We start from the raw sequence: 27,371 nt of genomic DNA on the forward strand, positions 1-27,371 counted from the left end.
AAGGAAAACCACTGTCCTACACAAACAGGACTGCCCGAACTTGCCAAGGGTCCCTGTGCCCCAAATGCAGTGTGAAAGCTACAGAGCTGCTGAACTTGAAGGGACCACACTGCAGGCTGGAAAGGGGGCACTACCGTGGGGGTGACCGTGGATAAGAGATTAAGGCAAGAAGGGTTTTCTAGGAACTAGAGGTCAGATGGGGATGGAGACAAGATCCCCTGAAGTAATGGAACAGAATAGCATTTCCCACTATATGTGACCTTTGCATAGCAATTTATATATGATTTCAAGGAGTTTAAAGCCCTTCCCTCTTCCCCATAAGAGCCACTCATGAATCCCTGGTTAAGGGCCCATATTCCACAGAAAATTCTTCCTGTCTGGAAGAATTTGTTCTTTCCATCTTTTTTCCTCTCCCTCTCTTCCATTTCTCAATTAAGTATCATTTACGGAGGGCTTGAAAAGGAACCTTAACGATAATAATAACAGCTATGATTTTTTTTTTTAAGCACCTTCCACATGCCAGGACATTTGACAAACTAATGCTTATAACTCTATCAGGTAGGTATTATTTTTTTGTTATTTTTAGATGAGACTCCAAAAAGTTGTTATATTAAGTTACAGAGCTTGTAAAGGCCTGATTCAAATCATGGCTGCCTGGCTCCAAAGCAGTGGTTCTCAAACACTGCTGAGCTTTAGAATCACCTGGGGACTTTAAAAAGGTCTCTGTACCTAAACTGCATCCCATGCCAATTAAATCAAAATCCATGGGGGTGCTACCTGTGAGTTATTTTTCAACTCCCCAGGTGATTCCAAATTGCAGCAAGAGGCCTGCTGCTGAGAAGGGGTGTCCAAAGCCTCTGTATCTAACTTGGATCCCCTGCCTATGAAACAAACCTGCGCAGGTCTGTCGATGCCCAAACTCAGCACCCGAAGTCACCCCCAATACTCACTTTATCATCAAAGAGGCAGGAGCAAACAGGTGTTCCCCTTTTTGTTCTGTTTAGGCACTTGGCTGATGATGGCTCCCCATCCCACCTCATCTGCATTTCCTCTATTTTCCCTCCTGAATCACACTCAGGTTGGCTGGCACTTGAGGCCAGCAGGCTGTACTCGCGAACAAGTCTGTGTCCGACCACCACATTGGCCTCAGAGCTGCGGGCGGAGGGAGCGGGGTGCCTCCGCTGTGCCTCCTCCGGCTGGTGGTTCAGTGAATGCTGCTCTCCAGCACTTAACCAGATGCTTTCATACTAACTAATTCTGCCTGGCAGGGACTGACGAACTGGCCAGAGACAGTCCTGATGGAGACCATGTGAATGCCAAGGAAGGTGGCACACCCCTCAGGGCTCTGCCCTGACCCCCTCCGCCAGGTACGCTCCTCTGGGCTTGTCACAGTCTGGGTCCCGCACTCCAGAGGCTGAGCCAAGGGTGTGCCTTTGTCAAGGCCAGAAAGCCATCACGAGGGCCTGTCTCTGTGCCGCACTGGCAGCCACAGATCAAGAATTAAGAGAGTGAGGTGCCAGGGCATGATGGCTAAAGCAGGACATGGGGAGTGCCACTAGGCCGGGCTCCGATCCTGCCGCTATCACCACCAGCCGTGTCACTTAGAACACTGTCTCGTCCAACGCTCCACTGCTCTTTATAAAGTGGACACAATTACAGCATCTTCCCCATGGGAATTTTGGGACAATTCAACACAACAATGCACATAAAGCACTTAGTACCGTGCCTAGCCAAGATATCCAGTGGATGCTAATTATTACTTTGACACATAACAATAGCCAAGTATCAACTGTGTATTAACACTGAGGCTCCCAGGCCACCCACGTGCTCAACTGAACTCGAATTAGATGTAGGAGAGACAGAGACTCGGGTCTCATGATTATGCAAGAACGGAGGGTAATTCTTACAGAGAGGTCAAGCCACATGAGTTAGAAATAGGTCACCTGGCCATCTAAACGCTGCCACCTTGCTAGGAAGGACAGTGTAGGCTGAGGTTGGTTGCCAAGGAGGTCTGCACATGAAGCAGCACTCGGGTCTCAGGTGCTTCTCCCTTAGGAGGCTAACTTCTCCCAGAGAAGGGAAGAGTAGAATGTTAGTGCTCGATGAGACCTCGAAGATCACCTCATCCAAAATCCTCATTTTACAGCTGAGGAAACTGAAGGCCAGAGGTCAAGGAGCCAGCCCAAGGCCTCACATTGGTAAGCAATGGCCCTGGAGCAGAATGTGGGCTTCCTAGGCTCCGAGTCACTGTCCTTTCCATGACGCCACACCGTCCCTGGTAAAATGTGTGAGTACCAGATTAGAACCGATAGTGCTAATCTTTTTGCTCCTTCCAGCCACTGGGAATCTATTAGCTATGTGCCAAGATAAAAAGAACAATCTAATTAGGTATTTAGAAAACTCAGAACTCTGAATTTAGAGGTCAGATCCTGGACAAGGTTCTGCACCTAACCAGCTGGGGAATCTTTGACTCCTTTGAGATTCCCTACCGTTAGACCAGAGGGTGGCCCACTTTTTCTTATGTAAAGGGTCAGATAAGTAAATATTTAGGCTTTCCAGCCTACCCAGGTCTCTGTTGCAACTACTCAGCTCTGCTGCTGGGGCAGGAAGGCAGCCACAGACAAGACATAATGGAATTAACATGTTTGTGTTCCAATTAAACTTTATGGACACCTGAATCTCATTTATTTTTCACTTGTCACACAATATTATTCTTCTTTTGGATTTTTTTTTTTTCTTGACCATTTAAAAATGTTTGCAGACAGGGGCGCCTGGGTGGCTCAGCTGGTTAAGCATCCAACTCTTGATCTCAGGGTCATGAATTCAAGCCCTGCATTGGGCTCCACGCTAGGCATGGAGCCTACTTTAAAAAGAAAAAAAAAAAAAGTTTATGGACTGTTCAAAGACAGGTGACGGGTTGACTTGGCCCTCCGGCTGTAGTTTACCAAACTCTGCTCTAGGAAATGAACTCAGCAATGTCTGCTCCACTTACTTCACCTTGAAATGTTTTATAAATAAATATACTCATTGCATAAGCATAGGGAAGCCCGGTTTGACTATAGTCTGAAAAAAACGATCTAGAGATTTTAGTTATACAGATATAATGCAAACCAAGATTTTAGTGGTATATATGTAACGTAACACAGATATTGAAAAATGAGGGGCGCATGGGTGGTTCAGCTGGTTAAGCATCCGGCTTCGGATCAGGTCATGATCTCAGGGTCCTAGGATCAAGCCCCACATCGGGGTCCCTGCTCAGCGGGGAGTCTGCTTCTCCCTCTCCCTCTACCCTGCTTGTGTGCGCTCTCTCTCTCTCTCATGCACATGCTCTCTCTCAGAAATAAATAAAATCTTAAAAAAAAAAAAGAAAAGAAAAATGAATGTAGTTCTAGGTTGTTTTAAGAGAAAAAAGGGTCCGGGTCACAAGAAGGAATTATCCCAGTATAATCTCCAGCTCATAAGGTTAAGAACAGATATTTATTTCTGAGAGCCAATTCTAGGGAAACAAACTATTAAAAATTTGGTGGTATCCCCTGGAGTGGAGACACTGAAAGGTAAAACTGTGTTTGAATGAGGAGGAATGGATGGGGCTTATCTAAAGAGCAGAACTAGAGCCAATGGGTGAAAGTCAAAAGAAGGTAGACAACAATTCAATAAACTAACTTTCTGAGAGCTGCAACTGTCCAATGGTGTCATGAGTTATCTTACATACAGTGGGAGTGTTCAAGTAGAAGCTGCCTGACTACCTATCAAACATGTGGTGTATTGTGTTACACTGTTTAAAAGAGAGAGTCAGCTAAATGACCTTGAAGTTTCCTTTTTGTCTCTAAAATTCCAGGAGTGTATAAAATGAGTAAATGCACAGAAAGCACTATGCAGAAACTTGATGTGCAAGACACTTGGGAGCCCTAGTGACCCCATGTAAGCCCTCTCTTACCTACAATCCCAAGGACAGTGACTAGGTTCTCGGCCTCCCTAGCTTCATTCACACCAGCCTCACCACTAGCCTTGGGCCCACGTCCCAGAGTAAGGGCTTCAAGAGGTCCACGTGGATGACCCGAGCACTACTAACTAAGCAGGGCAGGCTGTCTCCCTGGCTCCCACCTCAAGCTCACCTTAATCCTGTGTTGGGGCCAGAGATTTCAGTCACTGGATTATTGGTGAAAAGGTAGAATCTTGAAGCGATGTGTCACTTAGAAAAATAGCTAGTTATTCAAAGGCAGATCATAGAAAGGAGAGAGATAAAGAAGGGGTGGAAGGAGAACAGCATTTCCCCAAACTTCCTCTCAGACAGCCCCAGAGTCAAGTCTTTCTCATTTCTCAGCTCTAAGTCCATGCTTATCCTGTGCTCCAAGAGCCATTTCTACTGACATACACTGACTTTGGATGTAAAGCAAAAGAACTGAGTGTCTTACCCTTCTCGTTCATCATCCGTGTTGTAATACACCTGTGGAACAAAACAACAGGCTTACTGTAGGTTAGACCAAGAAGTGGAAATAGATTACGTGATGCACTGACTTTCCTAGGCCCTTACACTGTCTTAAAGAAGACAAAAAGCAGATCTGTTTAATGATGCTGTGTGTGTGTGTCCAAGGAAATACAAATTTTACATCATATTCTTCCTAGGGTTAATTCTTGGATTTAAGGAAGTAAAATTGGAAATCTGATTATTTCCAGCTCAAGTCATTCTGATCAGATTACCTACAGTTCTAAACCAGCTCTTGCTTTGACATTAAAGAAATATTTTATCAGGACCTACAAATCATTGTTTAGAAAGGCTCTGGAGCAAGGTGTGTGAGTATCCAATCCCATCGGGTCCACAGGTGAGCTGACTACAGATACTGTGATCTGGAGAAGGGAGGGGAGCAAGAGAGTCCCAGGGCAGTGCAGCAGCAACCCCAGGCCCCTGTCTGTTCCCCAAAAGGGCCTGGACTATTCTAGCATCCCACAGCCACAGACATTTAGAGTCGACTGTCTTCAGGCTGGGGAAAGGTCATGCAGCTCTAGGAGGTGCTCCAGGCCAGAAGACCTCTGATAACAGATTTCTTTAGGTGGTCAGCATGGTGGCAGGCAGAATCAGATTTAAGGAAATTATGAAGCATCCTATTATTTTATGAAACTACAGAAATCCATAGGGGATCTCTTTATGCATGTAGGTCCTCTTGACCCAATTATTTATAAAAATTAATTGCAGGCCTTTCTTGAGCTTTATCTATGTGCTTCAGGACCATTTTTATTTGGGTGAAGAACAAGACCCAAGTTAGCATTAGACACTTACATTTTAACTTCAAGTCACTTCTGGTGCTGGTACACTTCGTCACTGCCCCTGCCCCAGTTGCCTGGGAGAAAAGCTCTGCCTAGATTGACACCCTCCCTACAAACCTTCTCAAAGGCTCCTGGCAGTGCCTGGGATGCTGCCACACCCAGACTTCACGGTATAACAGAGCTGGTTACCGGGGACTCTTTGGGCGTCAGCCATTCTAGTCATTAGCAAGATTTCCACAGGGAACTTATCCTCTTAAAACTTTTTATGTCTATTGTTGTATTGTATATTTCGTTTCTTTTTAACACAAAACAGCACAGGCAAGATGTTTTCTTCCACCATATCCCAGGTTTCAATGTAGTATTGGAGCATCCACCACGGTGATGTTCTAGAAGTGGGACTATTTAGGTGCATATGGAATGACCCACATAAGTGAGGGAGCCTGGGCCATAGCACCAGCCACAGAACTCGATTTTTGGGGAAAAGTTCCTGATGTTGGCCTGTTTTTTGCTAGCTTCTTTAAATGTGACATAATGCATCTGCCCTGTCTGACTATATGACAGGGTCATGGAGGGCTCTCTGCAAAGTTGACTGGTGACCCCAAAATGAAGCAGCCTTCTCTTAAGTGTTTTCCTGCCCTCCTAAATGGCCTCTACTACACTGTCCCTATCCCTGTCCTTGCACTGGTCACTTCTCTCACAATGACCCACTGTTTCTTCCTTGTTGGCTGTAGGTCTTATTGCATGGATTTAATGTTTAGAGAGTATTTCTCAAACTTTATAGAGTACATAAAAAATATGGAACCCTCTTCAGAGATTCTGATTTAAAAGACTTGGAATGGAACTTGGGAACCTGAATTCTTTGGGGGAAGGCTGTTTACAAACCACAATGGGGAAGACAGCTTTGAGGGTATGAGGGAAGAGCAAAGTCCTCCTTGGGTTCAGGTGCCTTGAGGAAGTCTGATCAGAAAGATGATGCCTCTGTATCTCACAATTTCTCCCAAGATCCCCTTATCACTTGTTTTTAAAGGCATTCCAGAGAAAAGCCCCAGTGACTATCTGGGATTTGATGTGAAGAGAAGGAGACTAAGATCTCCATAGTGCCTGCACATTGGGTTCATTCCCTCATATTAGTTTTTGATAATTGTCTGATGAATCCACATGTGAATCGGTAACGGCGGAGGGAACATGTGGGCTGTCAGTAAAAGTACTCACTCCCCAGCCTATGTTCTTGGGTGACCAGGAATCACTGTGCCATAGCTCGTGAGCCCTCAATGTGACTGGGGGTCTCTCACTGACCCTGAGAGCTGGAAGGCTGCTCCCTCTCCTCTGCCGCGCAGAGCTTTGATGTAACTGATTTTGACAAGGCTTGTGTCTGCTGTGGTCACTGAGCTGCACACCATCACCTGCCTTTCCCCCTCCCCGGGGCCCCATTTATGGTACAACTGGCCCACATTTTGACGCGCCACGGCTGGACCTTGTTTCACATGTCAAAATCAACCACCTCCCCACACCCACTTCTAACATCATGGCACAGCCGGCTTCCCTCCTGCCTCTGGACCCATCTCCCTGCTTTCTAGCTCTTCCAAAAAAAGGCAGACTCTAAGTCCCAGCCAGCCACACTGTAGGCGCTCCTGTCCTTGGGCCAAGTCGGTCAACCATAGAATATTCACACATTGTTCCAGAGCACAGCTGACTGTGTTCCTCTGTTGCCCAGAGCTTAGGCAGGCTCCCTCCCTCACTGACCTCCTGACTCTAACTCCAAGGCCACAGGGGAAGCCTGAGGGCTCTGCAAGGGTGGCCCCAGATTGCAGAACCTAACTTCGCCAATGACCTGGGGGCACTGACTGAGCTGCTTTGCAACTGCTAAATCCAAAAGACCGTACAGGCTACATTTTCCTTGTGATTCGGCCACAGGCTAGGAACCCAGTTCCAATATGGAGAGGCCAAGTGAGGCCAGAAGACTCACAGATTTGGTCACTTTCCCTCTGAAGATTCATTTACAGCTTTGTATATTTCAGGGAAATGTTGCCAAGAGAACAGGTCAGGCTGTCAGCTTTGACACAGAGCCGAAGCCAGAATCATGACAGTAAACAGAAAGAACAATTTAACTCAATTATCCCTTCTTCTGCAAAGTATGGATACCCAGCTTCATAAAATCCTATGGCACTAAGACTGTAAATAAACAATCACCATACTCTTGGGAATTAAAAAAATAAATAAAATGAGGTGCTGGCACTCATAGCTTGATAAATCTTCTTTCCCCTTTGTGACCTTGTTCCTATCAAACAAGTAAAACAAGATGGGATTGTTACATTAGTTTTTAGCAGAAGGTATTCTAAGAAAAAACTATACTATTTTGTTACCATGTTCTGTCATGAGCAGCAACAAAGAAGCCCTGCTTGTATAACCACTTTGTCTCATACCTATAATGAAACAACACCGGGAGGGACAATATATTCTTCAGAAAGAGCAAGTAGAGCCAATAACGATTTCCCCTCCTGACTTAAGGTCAATTCCACTGAGTGTCTGAACACTTAGAATGGGAGAAAAATTATGCCTCTGTTTCTCAAAACAAACTTTTCCTCAGAAGATTTTGAGTTTAAAAGAAAACTAACCCATACAAGATTCACTAAAACCCAACTGATTTAGTGAAAGACAAATCTGGCTAATGCCAGGGAAGTACATTTTTTCCCTACTCTATTTTAATTTATCACAAAAATAAATAATGCTAAAATATTAAAGAAAGAAAAAAATCATCCATCACTTAATCCTACACTTAATCCTAAGTGTTACAATTCTTGTTACCTTCAAGTTCAGGTATACATCTAGAATCACGGTACAGACACAAATGGGTATTTTAATTTTTTCTTGCACTGAACATTATCATAACTAGTACCTATGTTGCTACATAATTTACATAATTATAATTTTAGTGACCACCTAATATTTCATCAACTTGAGCTACCATAATGAGTTAATTATTGGGTATTTATGTTATTTTAATTTTAGCTCTTTAATTTCGCTTGTAGATTTAACTAGAAGGCAGGAATTACTTTTAAAAAGGCTTGTCTACAATCTCATTTTTCTTTTGGTGTGGAATAATTTACATATTCAATGGGAACTGTTAATTAAAACTGTTCATATGGTTTTATGTAATCAAAAAGTTTTCCTCTTGGGCAACTTTCTGAAGTTATAGGTGCAGTTCAATTTCCCACCATTAGATGGAGCTCTATTGCACCAGGTTAATCCCACATGACCAAACGGTGAACCAAAAAATTCTCTGGGTTTATCAGCTTCCTTACTTTCTTCCTCTTTCATTGCTTTGTCAACACTTCACTACCATGAGCTCACTCTCTTCTTCCCCTTACTAAGTCAGTTTCCTCTACTGAGACACTCCTTTCTATAAAAATCCGTTTTCTTATGGAATGACTGGCTTTTAGCGGAATGCATGGAGTGCAGAGGTTATTTTCAAGGTCAACACTGCCTGATGTGATTCTGTCTTAAGGCTCCACTGGCCCCGGGGAGGGATGGCAGGTGGATGTTAGAAGGTAGGTCCTACCTGTCCTGTCCTCTGCAGGTTTGCGAAGTGAACATCAGGTATGAAGAGGACTGGCTGTGAGTGCAGGTCAGGCATCGTTTTGAAGTAGGTGATGTCACTCTTCTTCTGTAAAGGTATCGCCGCCAACTTCCCATCAGAGGCTGGACGTGAAAGGATTATGCATGACTAAGAACTCTCAGCTGTGAGCCCTAGTCTGAGTTCCCTGTTTTCCCCTCTGAAGCTTTCCAAAAGCCACAGATGTGAACACACTTTACAATCGCCCCCTCTCCCACTGCCAAACCAACCGAAAGAGCGTGAACTTCGGGTAAGCATTCTTGAGGTGAAGCCCCTCGTGCGCTCCCGTCCCTCTCTGCACCCTAGATTCCTTGTCTGGAGGAGGAAGATGTTGGTCTCCACGATATTACAAACTCCCTCCCAGCACAAGCAATCTGTGATCATGTGATTCCATGTGCTTTTCACCGAGACAATTCACCCAGTCTTCGTGGCTAGGGAAAAGCAAGCCCCCCCTTACATATCCATAGTTTCACCCACCATCCACTTCTTTCCACCTGTTCCCCTAGTGGGCGTGGCCTGGCCAGAGCCCACCCCTCCTTAGCAACACTCACAGTTGTTGCATGGAGTTTGGGAGGTCTGGCCTTTCCCCTTCTTCCTGTTCTGCTTCCTCTCTTCGTCTCGGATTTTCCTTTCTGCTCCCTAACAGGGAAAAACAAACAATGCCAGCTATATTACCAGAGCATGCAAAAACTGTGTCCACATACAAGCCTCTAGGATAAGAAACAAACCGAGGGTAAAGGGAGAGCAGGCAGCCCCATTTCTGTGCCTCTAGGGAGGTCAGGCCTCGGTTCTGAAGGCTGAGACAGATCCTTAGTCTGTACTAAATTTCGACCTCCGAGTGATCCCACTTCTTCCAGATTTCCCCCTTTATTTGAAATCCTGCCTACTTATATAACTTCAATTTTGAATCCACACAGAAAGACCAGGCCCAGGTTCCTATCCCAGTGAGGCTGGTTAAGTAACTTTAGTTGTTATAATAAAACGTCATTAAGATAAAACACTGGCCTGTTAACATCATTCCTAGGCACCAAGAGAGCATTAAAGCTGAACTTGAATTCCCTATAAAACTTTTCCTTTGCTTGATGTCATGGAACTTTTAAAAATCATTACAGTAGTGGAAATGAGGGAGGGTCTAAGGAAACTACACAAGATGTATGATCGCTTTGCACATACAAGTATGATTTTGGTTTTTGTTTTAATGTGTTCATAAGTGCTTGGAGATGGTACTTGTTCAACCAAATAGAAAAAAGTTTGGTCTATTCACTTCCTTTTTGCTCCTCTGTTCCTGGTAATCTGACTTTTTCATTGGTTTCTCTTGCCAAATCACACTCTACTTAACCAATTGACCATCACCTTATATCTCTTTCCTTCCTGGCCTTCAAGGATTCCCTGATTATTATTATTATTATTATTGTCACTCTTCTGTGTCTGCTTTGCCAACTCATTTTCCTCTTCCCAACCCCCAAATACATATGTTCCAATGGTTTTCTTTTCCTTTCTCTCTTTTCATTCTTGCTGCAAAGAGTTCCCCTGCACCCTTATTTCCATGATGCTCTAGACAGGTGACATCCAGATAGACACTTCAGACTAGACTCCTGCCCTAAATTTCAGATACGCATTTACAGTTCCTGCCCTTTGTGACAGTATACACAAGGAGTGGTGAAGCACACACTGGCTGGCAACCTCTAATTAAAAATTGCCCCTAACTCATCACACAAAAAAGATGGATTTGAAAAATATAAAAATTTAATCCTGTTATGCAAAAAAAAAATCCATTAATAGGCAAAGGACAAAATCGTGAAAATATTTGCAACAAAATATCATAAGGTACTAAATCCTTAATATCAATGATTCAAATTTAAAAGACAACTAATGCACCAATTTAAAAAATGGACAAGAGTCATGAAATAGGCACTTTACAGAAAAAGACTTAAAAGCTTTGAATCAAAACCCTGAAATACATGTTTTGTTTATTAAATTGGCTTTAAAAAAAAAAAAGCAGATTCCCAATTCTGGCCAAAGTAAATGCACAACACAAGAGATTTGGAGATTTGTGGGCAATGAAGGCATCAAAAGGAGATAGCATTAGAGCTAATTCTTGAAAAATGAGTAATTATAGCTAATATTTACATAGCACTTACTCTGTGCCAGGTGAGTTCTAAGAGCTTTACATAGATAAGATCTGGACAGATTTAATAGTTTAACCAGATATTTTAAATATGTTTTTATGTCAAAAAACTTACTACCAAAAGGGAGTAATTATTTTATAGTGCTTCACTTTTAAGTTTTGAACTGTCATGGATAATTATAAACCATGGAAATTCAGAGCAAGACGGAGATAAAATATAGAAATATATCCTTTGGAAGTTTCTTCATGATATATTAAGGTTTTGCAGAGGTTTTGTATCTAGATAACATATAATATTTTGAGAAAATAAAGTGTTAAATGTACAGACATTGCCTTGTTGAAATTAGTGTGAGATATAAGCAAAAGTCTCCTATTATTCATTTTTTGTTGGGTCCATAAAACATCTTTCTATGTACCTGGAGTTCTGTACAACATATTGTTTAATATAAATAAAAACGTAAAACTTTTTCTATCTATATAAATTACAACTCACTGAAGATACACGCCAAGGTTTGTCAAGCAGATTTCTAAATTGGTGCCTTATAATAAATAAATAAATAAATAAATAAATAAATAAATAAATAAATAAATTGGTGCCTTATTTTGTGCTATTACTTTGACAAAAAAGCCTGCAATTAATTTGTTTCAAGGCTTATATATGTTCAGTGTCAATTTTTGGGCAATAAAGTCTGCTTATTATTTTACAGGCATTCTTTGATATGCCAAACCAAATAGATTAACATAAAAGCTAGACTGGCTCCCCACAGAGCCTAGTCTTGGTGCCATGTCTATATAAGTAATTTCCTGCCCAGAATGCTCAGATATCAGCATGACAAAACAAGTCTGGATAGTATCCAAACATTTCTAGGAGAACCACAGTTCCTATTTCTAAAATAAAGCTTTGACTTCATAATGACCCAGGGAAGCTTAGATATATTTAATTAAGATGGAGAAAGCTTCCTTGAACATGACCTTCCATGAATTCCTTTACTTCCTTTGATTATTTGTGACCTAAGCCTTCTAAAAGATCTTCTTTCCACTCTTATCAAAATGTAAAAAAGTCTAGCTCTTCCAGAACAGTATAATTTGCTACAAAAACCAAATTTATCATTTGAAAATAATTTCCCCTACCTAAATGTTCACTTTGGAGTGTTAGATTTTAAAAGTATGCCTGAAGATTTCCTGATTATATTGTGATCACTCTTGCCACCTCTTGAGAGGTGATAGCTATCTTTGTTTTATTTGACACTTGAATAATTTCTCTTAAATTTATTTTGAGAGTGTGTCCATAACCAGTTGAAAGTTGGCCAAGGTACCGAGATGGTTTGGAGGGGTATCTTTAGCTTTTCATAATCTTCAATAGTCATCACCTCCAAGATCTTTCCAAACAAGACTTAATAAAGAGAGAAAAACTATTATTAAAAAAAGAACGTGGCTTTATTTCTCAAGTTTTGCTCAATACATACTTACTATTTATAGTACTATAATTCTTGTTTTTCAGGAAAGATAATGGAAGTAATTACAGATATAAACACACAGACATAGGTATTAATACAGTAGATATATAGACAGATCCCAATTTTTTTAATGCAAAAATATGTATTTCCATAGTAGTATCATAGTATCAAAAAAAAATTAGAGAAAGTATTTGATTCTCACAGGTGTGTTAATTATAAATAAAGCTGGAGAACTATAAATAGTGCAGAACTCCATCTGTTTAAGATTCTTGATTGTGATTGGGAAACTTAACGATTTTAAAACGGAATAGCTCTTAGTTCTTTTGCTTTAGAGGAGAATTCAAAATAATCATTTGCATTTACACACCCATTTGAAGAATGGAAAAATTAAACTTTTTCTCTTTTTAATCCTCCAGAAGTAAGTTTTGCCTGGGTTTTGAAATTAGAGCTGCAAATATGGCAAATTACAGCACAACATTTTGTAACTAGCTTATTAGAAAAATGACTAGCAGTTAAGGTTAATACACCCTGCTTGAGATTTCTTCCTTATCCTTAGCATCAGGATAAGTAAACTAAAAACCACCCCCTGGAAACACTTTATAGCACTAGTTTCTTAGAGTCCTGGGGCATAAGTGAACAACAATGGAACACTCTCTATTCATCCTGCATTTTCCTTCTGTTTTGAGTTTTAGTATTTGTCATATCAACACTGTTGAAAAAAACAATTATATGAGCATCGGTTAGGGCCTCTCTGTCCCACATTCAATCCCAGCTGCAATGTAAAGGTAAATGGACTGCCCAGTCTCTACCTCATGCTTCCCTCTGTTTCTCCTCGCCCCTAATCCCACTCCTCACTTCCAAGGAGATTCCTGGAGGGGGATTCTACAATCTCCCTTAAAGTATTTGGAATACAGTGAGGGAAGTCAAATTATTTAAATGCTGTCCCATTTGTACTTTAGAAATTCCATGTTGTACATCATCTGAAAATGTTTTTTCAATGTTTAATATGCTGATTTAAAGATATTAACTGATTTTTGTATGTTTTCTTTTGTTTTTAAAGGCTACCTTGGCTCTTTGTTGAGGTTTTGAATCATCAGTTGTCATTTTGGCTTTTTATGTGTACAGTTGTTTATCAATTCAAGGAGTATGGGTTTGGAATCAAACCCTATGCTCTATTTGCATCCAGCTCCCCTACTTTTTTGCTGTGTGATTCTGGCAACTGACCCACTGTTTTCTCATTTACACAACAGCTGTGTCTATTGACTTAACTGGCCCCCATACTGGGGAGGCTACCTAATTGTCCCTGAGAGTGCTGCTGAAAGTCTGATGATAAAAGTTTCTTTACAAGTGGTTTTTTATTCTATTCTGTTCTGTTCTATTCTATTCCATTTTACTCAGATGCCCAAAGAATATTTTTAAAGTTTCATAAGTTAACAACTAGGTATTGGTTATCTTGGGTTAATTTTCCCAAGTAAGTAGTAGGCTGTTTAAATCTACATGTACTTATTTATATATATAGTTTATACTTTCAGTTTTCCTGATTTATCATTTCTCTTAAGGCATTCCCTGGTGTATTTATTCATTCTTGTTTTGCATCTAAGGTAGTCTTTACTTCTGAAATATTTTAATCTTTTATTTTCTGAATTCTTTCTTGAATTCTATCCCAATTCTTTTCAAAACAACTCATGAATTTTTCTATGTGAAAAATTATATTTATATTGATCTTCATGACTTCTATGATTTTCTTAATTTCATTTAGCTCATTTTGGAATAATAGATTATAGGTATTATCTCTTTCCTGAGCAGGTAGCCATTTTCCCCAAGGAATTCAGGATTTTCTTAATCTCTTTTTTCATGAGACACTGTATGGGATTCAACTGGTTTTCTTTTCTGATGGTTATTTTTAAGTGAAATGAGTGGACCAAGATAGTTCTGCCGACTTCACGGTTCTCATGCTCTCTTTTCTGATGTGTTCACAAAGTGATAAAAAAAAAAATAGTCTGTATTTCCCAAGATCTGTCTCCTCTGTATCCTTTCTCCTCATCCTTTTCATTGGGAACTTCTCTTTCCTTTGCCCTTTTTTTGGAGGAGTGGAGGGAGTCCAATTCAACTTGGATTCTACTCCCAACAGCTTTTTCTTGGAGCACAGTTTTGCCCTAGAAGGGAACTTTAATTTATAACTTCCCAGAGTTTTTAGAGTCCCAAACACTTCAATGTTCCATCCCTTTGCATCTACCACCAACAGCAAACTGGAATCTACAGAATCTGTACCCTCCCACCCCGGTTTCACATGCTGTCCTCAGATGGCACACTTCATTCTCTAGTGAGTACCTTGGGGCAATTTTTTAGGTTTCCTGTTCTTCGGTTATCAAGTAGCCCCATTGCTTTCCCTCATGATGCTGATATTATACAGGTCTCAAAACTACTGGTTGTTTACTCCCACTCATATTTGGGATTTGTAAGGATCTCATGTCACATAACCACAGGATTTTAAGCTTTGTTATTCTAATTGCTCTATCATCTTATGGTGGGATTCAGAGAGATTAAAAAACTGTATCTCCTCCTGAGTGCCTGTTTACTAATGAACTTATTTTATAGGTGCCATTTCTATTCCAAAAAGCTCTGGATGTGACCCCATTTAACGCATACAATAATAAAGGTTATACTGATATGCTCTGGGACAGGCTTATACCCAGTAAAAACTTACCCACGTGAGTAGCACAGTGCAATGTCAATCAGCCATTAAATTAGTGGTAAAATGATTGACTAAAAAAAAAAAATACAGTTGACTGATGACTCCCTAGATACCTAATAGGAATTGAAAATGAAAGGTTACAACTCCCAGTGTGCTTATAAGGTGATTAATTTGACACCACTAGACAAGAGAAGGTGGTAAGGAGGAAATGTCATTAAAAGTAATATCTAATAACAAAGATACCTTTATGATCTTTACTCACTTTGTCACAGAAGACCTTGATCTGGCAGTAAGCTCTATGAATGGGTTTATTGCTACGATTATTATAACTGTATGTATCAATCTGAATCATCAAAGGAAGTCCTTTCACCCCTTTCTGGGAGGAGAAATCTGTACTCAGGCAATTCACAGTGATGAAAATCTGAGGGTGGGAAAAAGAAAGGAAAAAGTTCACAAGTCACCATAAAAAGGATCTATTAAAAAATGCATAAGCCTTAGACTTGGAATCAAAATACTACACAATCTTCTAAGGACAACTTAAGAATATTTGGATACTCTGAAATAAGAACATGCTGAGCACAGAAAACATGATATAGTACATAATTTATAATTTAAATATATAAAAATTGTTTTCACATTAAATCTTGAAACAATCAATACTCTCCTTCAAGTGTATCAGCAAAGTCTTACTTATTTTTCAAACATGCATAAATCAGATGTGTAAAACACTATCTCTGCAACATATTAAAGCTGTCACTTCTAATTATACCACTCTCTCATATCTCTGACCTGGGGTTAAAACAAAAACAAAAACAAAACTAGGTAGCATCTTCCCTTGCACACTACTGCATTGAAACAGTGATTTGTTTATATATCTGTTTTTCCTACCTGACTCTTTTCCTACCTGACCTAACTTTGAGATTTGAGACCATTTCTTATGTTTTTGTATTAGTGGTACCTAATGTAGTGTGTGGCAGAGAGCAGGCATTCAATAAATATGTAATGAATCAATTAGTGAGTTTATCCATAGAAAATCCCCTAGAGATTGGTAGTCAAAGGCCCTAAGTTTTATTTTTTACTTTTATTTTTTTTAAGTTTATTTAATATTTTTAGTAATCTCTACACCCAATGTGGGCTTGAACTGATGATCCTGAGATCAAGAATTGCATGCTCCTCCAACTGAGCCAGCCAGGTGCCCCCAAAAAGCCCTAAGCTTTAGTTCTAGCTCTAACATTTACTAGCTAAGAGACCTCAGACAAGTCACTTATTGGCTCTGGCTTTCAACTTTTTCTTTAAATCATTTAAAAAATCCTTCCCTGAAAGGCAGAATGTAAACTACTAATATACTTCCAGGTTACTGAAAAAGCAAAAGAAGAGCTAGTGAAGGTAAGACATAAAATAGGAGGGAAAATAAGAGGGAGGAAATGTCGTAAACTCACTGGCATTCTCATCTTAAAACAAGGGGCATCAAGAGATACAACAGAAATAACATGAATACAAAAAAAAAAAATGGAAGCTCCAATAAATTACTAAAGATTATAGCACTGACCAACAGAACTAAAAATAATAATTTGTCATAAAATGTTGGGAGGAATAGAAGGAGCATAAATGACTAAATTTATCCTTATTTTACATAGTGGGTATATCATTTACAGTTGATTTACCCCGGAATAAAGGAATGGGTGCAGCACTATATTTACCTATATTTATGTGGTAAGTATATCAATATTAAGAAGTGGTCTCTGGGAAAAACCAAACATTTTTTTTTCATTTATACCACATTTATTATTTTTGTTTAACATAAAACTTTACATCACTCATTGTTCTTAAACGGTACAGTTATGTATTCTAAAAACCATTTCATTGATGCATTATGTGACCCAAGTTTTATTTGGTCCCACTGAAATCTTCATTCACTTTCAAACCCTTGACCTTGTGTGTCACAGCAATATCAAAAAGAACAGCCCTGCAAAAGCAAAGAGCTACTGGCATGAGCTACATTTTAAAGGCCATTCAAATCTTTGATTTTACTACCAGGACAGATCTAATTCAAGTTCTATTGCCTGTAGGCTTTTGATAATTTATACAAGCAGATATCTCATTTTTAGTGTTGTATCTTCTATAAAGATCATTTTGAATTTTATTTTTGAACCTCTTACTTGATAATGAAAAACACCGCAGTAAAGCACCACATCAATAATAGGGCTAAGATGAAAGGTCTTAGTGACATGCTAATTATGACAACCTTGTGCAATGTGCCACAGACTCTCTTTGCCAGCCACCATCCGAAAACAAGTGTCTAGAGATGATCTAACAATGGATACGTTCATTTCATTCATTCATTCTTTCTATTCATTTGCTTATTCATTCATCCTATAAACATCAACACAAACCCACCGTGGGTCAAACACAACTATACACTGGGGACAGAGAAGAAAGCCAGACCCTTGCCTCATGGAGTGGGCAGTCCAAGAGGAAGACAGATGAGAATCCAGTAATAACCACCACAGGGTGGTCGAGGCTCTCCAGAGAGAGCTGTGTACAGAGGCAGTGAGAACACAGAACACAGCATCAAACCAGGAAGACGTGTGAAACAAAACCCTCGCAGACACCAGGATGAGACGATGGACTCCATAAATGCTTGTGAATTATTTAGGAATGACAGAGAAAAAGAATGACTAAAAATGCAAATGTCAAGTGATTCAGAGGAGCTGAGTGATAAAGACCACTAAGAAAGAGCATGCTATGCCTGTTTCTCCTCCTGAACTTTGAGGGTAAAAGTAGACAGAAAATGCTGTCTGCTGCTCCTGGAGATGCCCTAACTACAGAGAACATTCATGCACAACACCAATATTTTTAAATACCTACTATGTTCCTGAGATTGTGCTAGGTACTAGCTCAGATGCACTAGTTATGGTCCTATAATCACAGAAGTCAGAGGCTGCATGGGGAGAAAAGGCAATATGATGGTGCTCTAAAGATTACAATAACTTCATCAAATGCTGATCTATCTCTAGGTCAAACAAACAAATAAAAGCAACTTTCCTGGGAACATTTGACTTCTTTTATTGTTATTATTATTACTGATAATGGGGTTATCTTGGCCAGAATGTATAAAACAGAACTTTATGTCAGCAAATCAGTGATCACTCTGGGGAGCTATGCAGTTGTCCATATTTTTGACCATGTATTTCATAAAGAAATCTTCCTGTAGTGACTGTAATCCATGCAGACTGGTTTTTTCCCCTCCCTCGTAACACCTGCATAGCACTAACAGAAGCCAGAAGAGAACAGTGCAGGCTTATTTCCTAAGGTATTAGGATTCACAGTCAGGTCAGTGAGTTAGCCATACCTCACGCACAGTGGACCACACTCAGACAGGCAGGATGCAATATTCACTGTGGCCTTTGTCAGCTCTAATCACAACTAAGAGAGCTGGGTTGATGGAACGTATATATTTACAAGGGCCACTTCAGTAGGACAGATCCACCGGCTACATACTACAAGAAATAGACTAAATCCTCTTTGGAGGAACTGAAACAGCCACTCAATAGCAAGGTCTTTAAAGGTCAAATGAACTACAGTACACTAGATTCTACCTGGACACACTTAGATTGGGTTCTTTTAATAGAGGAAGATTCTTAGCAGAAGGTCCAATGGGCTCTCTTTGACTCATGGCATCTTGATTCTATAGAAAGTAAACATGAGAATCTGCCTTCTCTGCTACATTAAGTTGGCAGCTCCCAGAATTATCCTAACAGGCAGGGATTTTATAATAGAGTTGGCACTGCTCTCCTCTTGCCTGGCTGCCTAAACCAATAGCAAAGCACAGTTTCAGTGCCTGATGGTATCAATCATAGTCTCGCTGTGCTGCACTCAAAACCTAAATGGTTGAACTTTAACTGCAGTTGGGCGGTAGAGGGGTTGGGAAGGTATGGAAGAGCATTAACTAAAACCTTGGCTTGAGAACTGATAAGCATTTGTTTCATCTTGCAAACCCAACCATGTCCCAGTTCCATCACAGCAGGCAAACGTGAAAGCCAATTTCTTGGAAGTTTATCTACAAAGCACTGTTTGCAAATGTGTATTACAGAAACTTAGGGAAAAAGTATGCTTCCCACCCCCCCACCCGGCAAATGTTCATCCAAATTTCAGGCACACTCCTTAACTCCGTAGGAGCCCTGATTATGTAAAGCGCGTATAAATGCCATGAATAATTGGGTCTGTCACCCAATAATTATGAATGTTACATATGTTCATATAATGTTTTCAAAATCTGTTATTAATTTTCCTACAATTCTGACAGTACATAATTTATTCTTTGGAAAATATTCATTAAACCCGGTGTATCTAGGCAGATAATAGATAGTATTTAAATTTTGTCATTGGTTCAAAACTTGATTCAGATAGATTGTTTCTAAGTATACCAAGACCTTTCCAGAAACAGGGGCAGTCTCATGATGATTGACATTTCTTAACAGAATCTTTTTTTTACATATGAATTGCAATTTCCATTTTGTAGTTCCTACATAAGACTAGTGACTTTGTCCAGGTTATAATAATTCTCAGTTGTGCACTATGCATATAGTAAGATTTATTAAAATAAATACAGATCAATGGGCTTTAGAGTTACTACATTAACTGGATTATTAACTCCTAAGACTTTTTCCAAGAGCTTGCCTTTAGAATAAATGGGTCTATCTTTGATTTAAAAAACGATTTGAGATTTACAAAACCCAAATGTCCCTCACCTGATGAAAAACATTTATTTTTTCCTCTTTAAAACAACTGAATTTTGCATTTTCAAGAATCTTCTGATTAAAGACAAAGAAAGCTACTTATTTCCTTATTTTGAGACTCTGAAGAGCTCTTTTCCAAGAAATTGCACATGCATTAACCTCCAAATTACAGCAGCATAGCCTACACCAAGAAATCAGCATTTTCAATCTAAAACACAAACAATATATAAATACATAAGTGTGCTCTTGCCAATTTCCCCACTCTGTTTTCCTCTTGGCTCTTGGAATTATTAAAGACCATATGGATGGTTTTCTTAAATATCAGCATTTTTATTCCATTTTATATGATAGTATTTGGTTGCAAATGCAACACCAAATTGAGACAGAAAGATAGCCTAAAAGTAGACAATATGAACATGTGAAATCTCAGCCTTGGGAAATCATTCATTGCCTTCATGCATTAATTTATCAAGTATTTATCAAGTATCTTCTGTCTTGTGCCTGGCATTATGCTACACAATGGGACACAAGAATGATGAGACAGACTCCCTACCCTCAGAGAGCTTGCTATTTTGTTGAGGAGCTAAGAAACTCTTAGATTTACTGACACCTCCATTTATATAGCACTTTTAGGGAATGATTTAAAACCTGACAATGTATTTCTTTATTTTCTCCTACAGATACTCTGGGTATACCTGTATATACATACATACACATTGGGTTAACTCAGTCTATCATAGTTCTTCATATTCTTTAGCCTTCGACTCTTTCCATTTCGAGAACATACCAAGTCTGTTCCCAGGTGACAGCCTCTGCTAGTTGTTGTGCCCTCTATCTCCAGTGCTGCTCCCATGATTGCCCCCCACACTGCCAACTCCTTCTTCTCATTCAGGTTCCAGTCCAATGTCAACTCTTCAGAAATATCAGCTCTGACCACCCCATCTAGAGTTGTCTTCCTCCTCCTCTTCCCACCTCAGCCCATGACCAGAAGCAAACTCTATCACACTGCTCTTTTCCATTTTCTTCAGAGTACTTAACATTGTTTGGATTTATCTTATTGTTTATCTGTTTAGTGCTTAGTTATCTGTCTGCTCCTTGAGGCTACAAGCTCATAAGAGAAGGCCCTTGTCCGCCTCAAGGTCACTCTATTCCTAGTGCCAATCCCATGATAGATACTCAACAAATATTCGTCCAATGAATTAAGAGAAAATTGCCTTTCTAAATACACATTTCCCTCTTTATCCATGCTCTTGCCTTCAAAAGCCAAATCTTCTAAGAAGCGGGATTGCTTTGAGTAGCTAAAGTCATCAAGATAATACAGCAGAGTTAGCCACTCTAACCAGATTTATCCTCAAAATTTGTTATCTGTTTGTATATCAACACATGTAAATTGAGCACCAACTATATATTCAGTATGAATATATATATGTATATGTATGTACCTGTATATATGCTATGGAGGATGCTATTTATAGATGCTATGGGAAATATAGAAGTGTAGAGTACAGCCCTATCCTCAAGGGCAAGGAGGGACATAACAGTTTTTGCTACTGTGGAATGTATATCATTAGATACTAAACAGACAATCCCAGACTATACATGCTGTAAGACTTGATGAAAAGTTGAGAAATCAGAAAGTCAGCCAAGGAAGATGTGATGTAGAAGTCTTGAGCTGGAAGAGAGATGGATGCTGACTCTGAAAAGAGTGAAGAGACCAGCCTAATGGGAGAGGAGGGTTTGTGTTGAGGAGGTTAAGAAGGAGCCTGAAGGAAGGGGGTTGGTGAGGGAAGAGGCCAACCAAGATGTTTATGTCATTGTGATCAAGTAATGAGGTCAAGTGTGTATTATCGGGGCCGGGACAGACAGAACTCTGGCCATAGTATACAACATCCAAGTTACAAAGAGGACAAGGAAAGTGACGCTGAGCAAAGGCCACCAGGTTAAGAAGTAAGGAGGATCTGCACCCCTCTGAGAGGCCAGACTGACTGATGGAGAGAAAGGCAGAAAGCTAGATTGCTGGGGGAGACAGGACTTGGAGACACAGAGAAGGCATCTCAGCTAGGAAGTCTGATGGAGGAAGGAGGCATGAACAGGAACACGGGTAGCAGGTAGCAGATGGCAAGGCCAAACACAGGTGTTCTTCCAAGATGGAGGAGGTGTCCACACAATAAGAGAGGATGAATATAAGAGGCAGCAGAAAGGTGGAGTGTAGGACTTGAAGAGCCTAGGAAGCAAGGATTAAATAGGACCGACTCAAGAGTGAAGTTCTGTAAGAAAAAAGACAGAGCTTTCTCTGAAACTGGAAGCCAAATGAGAGGAAAGCACAGGAAATAAATAAACAAACAAAAAACAAACTCAATTGTGTAGCTGGTACAGATCCCAGCAGTGTGGCCTTGGACTAATTATTTGACCTTTCTGAGGCTCATGGCTTCATTTTTAAATAGGTACAACAATCCCTACCTTGGTAGTGTGACACTTTAAAATGAGATGATGTTTTAAACTGTAGAGTACTATGAAAATCTAAGGGAGTTCATCCTCATCACCGTGGGGTCCATCTTCAGATAACTGGTCTCCCAATTGCTCCTACTCTCTGACCCTGGGCCCTTCCTCACCCCCAGGGCACAGCCACAAAGCCCCACCCACTTTGCCTCCCCAACTGCTCCTGCAAGGCTGCTGCTTTGTGGCTCACCAGTTTCCCAGTTCAAACCCCCATTCCTCTCTGGATTCTCTCTTAGGGCACTTTGTGATACTATCGCCAAATGATTCAAAGGCAGGTTAAGTTATGATTCACATTAATTTGAGCAAAAAGATATTTAATTGCAGTAAATTGATTTGAAACAGAAAATCTATCTCTGCACACTTTTAGAGGGCTGGAGTCGCAGGCTTTGATGGGGAGAGGGCAAGAGAGAAATCTCTCCGACAGAACCTTTATTGCTCTTCAGATTGTAGGATTCCGCCATTCTGCTCCGTCACCTGGACACAGCTTGTGAAACAGCACCTCAGGATAAGGAAGAATTTGGAGAGAATTTGCATAGAATCTTTGCATAACAGGGGGTTGGACTATTTCATAAATAATGAGTTCCTGGTCGGAGGAAGAATGTAAGCATAGGCTGAAAGATTCACTCACTCAACTTGCTGATCATTTGTTGCTTTTTTGATCCTTTTCGGTTAATGTTTAATGCTTAAAACTTGTACTGAGTTTGTAATACTATGGCACAAAAGAGTTAAACTGTAAAAGCAGCCCCCTACCCTGCATAGCTCCCCAAACAACTCAACAATTTCTTGAGGATTCTTCACAGTTTCTTGTGTATCCTTCTAGAAATATGCTATGCAATACATATCATTATTCTTTTTCATACAAATGGTACCACAGTAAACATACAGTTCTGCATCTTGCTTTACTAAATATATTTTGAAGATAGCTCTTTTCTTTTTTAAAGAACCATGAAATATGGAATAATGATTTCTTTAACATTGGGTTGTTTCCAGTCTTTTCATCTTACAATGGCACAATGCGTGTCTTTCAACATGGATTTTGTACACATGTACATATATAAATTATTGGCAGTATATAGGCCATGTCACTGACTTTTTAGTCTGACTTTTGGTCCTCACTATTTTGCTGAAACTGCTTGCCTCAAGGCCAGCCTTCTCTACAGCAAATTTATTAAGGAGGGGTTCTTGAATTTAGTATGCATCCAGGAGGTCTTCTTAAAATATGGATTGTAGGGCCCTATCACCAGAGTTTCCAATTCAGTAGGTCCGAGGTGAAAGATCCAAGTATTTGCATTTCTAACTCCTTCCCCCGATGAGGTAGATGACGCATGTGGAGGACCATGTTTGAGAAACCACTGCCTATAGCACTGACTTCACTGGCCAGTTCTTCCTTCTCTCTCCACCTCCCCACCTCTTCCTTCTTCTCTACTCTTCCTACTGACCACCCCTTCCTTGTCGGGTCCCTCTTCCAACATCCCTAAATGGGGTGAGTCTAAAGTCCCATCCTTAACCCTCTCTTACCCATGGCCCAATTCTCTCCATGGCAACCTCCTCCTTTCTCATAACTTCTATTCTCCTCTCTTTACAAACAACTCTGAAGTTCTCTCCTGAGCTCCACAATTCTCTGCTTTTCTTGTGCTTCCCACTCTGCATCTTCGAGCATCCTGTTCTACCACCTGGCATGCTCTTCTTTCCAACTTCTACATGCTTAAACTACAACTGACCCTTAAGACATAGTTCATAAGCCAAATTCTCCCCCATGTCTTCCCTGATCCCACAGAAAGGAGATCTCTAAGTGCTGGAGTATTGAGAAGTGAAGTATAAGTGAGTGTGTCCGTGTATGTGTGTGTAAGAGAGAAAAGATAAAGGAAATCTGGCAAAATACCAACAATAAATCAGTCTTAGTGAAGGGTATGTGGCATCAATTGTATTTTTTTTTTACTTTTCATTTGTAATTTTTTAAGTAAAAGTTGGGGACATTTTTAAATAAAAAACAGAGTTCTCTCCCTTTCCAGAACTTTCCTGGCACTTTACCTCTGTTTTCATTAGAGTCTTTGTCACTCTTCCCCTCCTATTACATTATTAACAGCTATGTCTTACTTCTCAACCTGGCCAAAACATTCTCTGAGAGCAGACACTCTGCTTGGGTTATCTGTGTCCATGAACGTCCACTGCTTGGACCAGCACACGATATGCAGCAGGCAAACTGCTTCGAAGGAGTGACTGCCCTTTGTCAGAAATAATGTAGAATATATTACTGCTAGATCCTCCCCATACAAAAAGGCAGTGTTGAAAGAGCATATGTTTTAGATAGTCCAAAGTGGAAGTTCCGCATCTGCTGTGCTTTAGCTGTGCAACTTTAGTTAAGCTAGCTAACCTCTCTGGGCTTCAAATTCTTCATTATTTAAATGAAAAATGATATCCACTTAAAATATGAATATTGCATAATGTATATAAAGCAGTGGGCAGAATGCCTAGTATATAGTAATCACTGAACAAATATTAACTGCGGTGCATGTGGGTGTGGGCACACACATACGCACGCACACATCAGCCTATGAAATCCAAATCTGTAACTGAATTCTCTGAGCACATACAACAGCTCACGCATGGAAGTTAACACAGCCCTAAACAGAATTCAGTCCAGAAACCACGGATACACCACCTCCTCACCAAAGATCAGGCCATCGATATCTTCAGTGAGATGCCTTCCCCTGATTATTCCTTCTGTATATGAATTAAGTCTAGCTTTAAGGTTTTCTTACCATCCATTACCTTATAAAACTGGAACAAAGGCATGGCTTTGTTTAAGTTCAATACCAAAGACTCCAGCAAACGTTTACCTTTCCCTTCTAAACTTCCTTCACCCGCACCACGCCCCAGCAAACACATAAAAATGCCATTTGCCCTGCTTCACAGTGTGTGTCTTGATCGTTCAAGACCCCTCCCAGGAGCCGCCCCCAAGCCTTGCTTTACTTTTAAGACCATGAAAGATGCCTTATAATATTCTCTAATCTTCCATTAGATGACTTGTTTAAAACTGGGTCCTACTTAGACAAAAAATTGGGATGTAACTTTTTCTTAATCAGTAATATCTATCAACCTGATTCCATCCTAGACTGTTTTATAAGCAGAAAGAAAGCTCTCAGACTGCTGGCAGGGGGCTGGGGACATGAACTAGGCCATGAACCCACAGGACATCAGGAGTATGGTCTTCTTTGGCCACTCCTTTGGTTTCTTTTTTCATCCTGCAAATCAATATTTACATATCTTGTCTTCTCTCTTGGTGTCCAGCACTGGAATTTGGCAGAAAGAGAACACAGTCCATTTAGAAACATGCCCCTGGAAAGCAAGATTTGTCAAGACTATCAAGACTGTAATTTTCTAAGTGCTGTGAGGTGGCCCAATAAAAACTGATTAAATATTTTACACCAAATAGAGTTATTGGAAGGGAAAGAGAAGGAAGGAGGAAGAGATACAATAAAATTGGAACCATTTAATGGCTTCACCATGATCTGGTGAATTTCAAGCCAGTCTTTCAATCAGCATAACCTTATTTTCCACAAAAAGAAACTGAATAATATGCAATGTACAAGATGGTTAGAACACTTACATTTTCTCCAACTTACTACTTTTACATAGGCTGTGATCAAAGCACTGGTGTTTCTACCAGCCTTTTAAGCTACTAAAATTGAGATGATGAGGACAGAAAGGCTGTCTTCCCCACCCATTAGCAGCTAATGGAGCAAAGAGCTAGGCTTCGCCTGCTGACCATTAGACTAGCACTAGACTAGTTATGGTCACTAGCTAGTGCTAGTGTTAGTGCTTTTCATTTGACGGCATGGGAAGAGAAAGGGCATCACTCTGGAGGGCAATCACTGCTTCTGCAAACAGAGGTGACAGGCAGCAAAGAGGAACCCAGGAGAGACAGAATTTCATGTTACTGAATTATTATAGATTCTTTTAAAAATCAGAGATAGGAGATAGGGTAATAGTGGGTGTATGTGACTGCTTGATTATTTAGTGGTGCTGGTAGTGAGGGAGGAGGAACATTTTTACTGGATTAAGATCATTCCAAAGGCTTGGATTCAGAGGGATTAAAAAAGGCTTCATGGGAAGAAGCTTCCTTCATCTAAGTTTATAAACCATAAGAAGAGTGAAGATAGAAATGGGGGTAAAGGGGGAATTGCTACGGTGTTCCCGGTGGAAAGACACAAAAAGGAAACTTGTTCCTCAAAGCACTAAATAGCATCTTAATGCTCAAGTAATTGTCTGTGGTCACATGAGAGAGGCCTTTGTAGCACATCAAGTTGGTTTAATCTCGAAATCACAGTGAAAAGAGAAAACAGCACTGGACAAAAATAAGGGGCCCGGTTTCAAGAATCTCTTTAGAAATCTGTGAGAAAGGGGAGTCTGTCATTAGGGTTTGCGGCACTCCTGCTCTGGGGGGTCATGTCATCGCCTGGAGAAGGGCAGTGCTCCATGCAAGGCATCTGAGCTCACCACTCTTCAATAATGCAATAGGGTCTTGCATGGGAATTCCTCATCTTGGGGATTAGTATGCAACAAATCTACTTTGTAGATACCAATATTTGGCTAAGGGAAAAAAGAAAAATGTAAATGACCTTGTAAACGGGAGTCAGATGAAAGAATGTAGCACTGTGATCTTCCCATTAGAATCACATGGATTGGACCTTAATCCTCCATCAACCCCCCCACCCCCCGCCCCTTCCTGCCATCCGCCTGCTGAGGAAACTGAAGCTCAGGAGGGGAAAGTCACAAAGCCAGCTCTTCCAGGGCCACGACTGGTCCCCAACTGTCTGAACTCCATTTCAGGGCTGTTTCTTCTATATCACCCTATGATCCCCCATCCATTTCCAATTTGTGATGGTGTGGACACTGAGACCCTCAGACACCCAGATATCGCCTGAGTCGTTCCCGGGGATGCAGGGATATCAGTTCATGTTACACAAGCTTG

At 40.4% G+C, this 27,371-nt stretch overlaps 1 protein-coding gene across 1 annotated transcript in view; it reads right to left on the bottom strand.

Annotated features, from left to right (window-relative positions):
• The window catches only part of GRHL2 (grainyhead like transcription factor 2), a 107,419-nt gene that overhangs the window by 24,984 nt on the left and 55,064 nt on the right, over window positions 1-27,371 (bottom strand). Inside the window, exons 8-11 of the mRNA XM_028112213.2 lie at window positions 15,421-15,579; window positions 9,430-9,517; window positions 8,825-8,964; window positions 4,416-4,447 (exon numbers count right to left, since the gene is read on the bottom strand). Coding sequence (XP_027968014.2) covers window positions 4,416-4,447; window positions 8,825-8,964; window positions 9,430-9,517; window positions 15,421-15,579 — 419 coding nt within the window. The remainder of the gene's footprint in view (window positions 1-4,415; window positions 4,448-8,824; window positions 8,965-9,429; window positions 9,518-15,420; window positions 15,580-27,371) is intronic.

Source organism: Eumetopias jubatus, unplaced genomic scaffold (genome assembly GCF_037043125.1).
Source record: "Eumetopias jubatus isolate StellerSeaLion01/CBP00866 unplaced genomic scaffold, mEumJub1_p1.0 scaffold_4, whole genome shotgun sequence".
Classification (NCBI taxonomy): domain Eukaryota; kingdom Metazoa; phylum Chordata; class Mammalia; order Carnivora; family Otariidae; genus Eumetopias; species Eumetopias jubatus.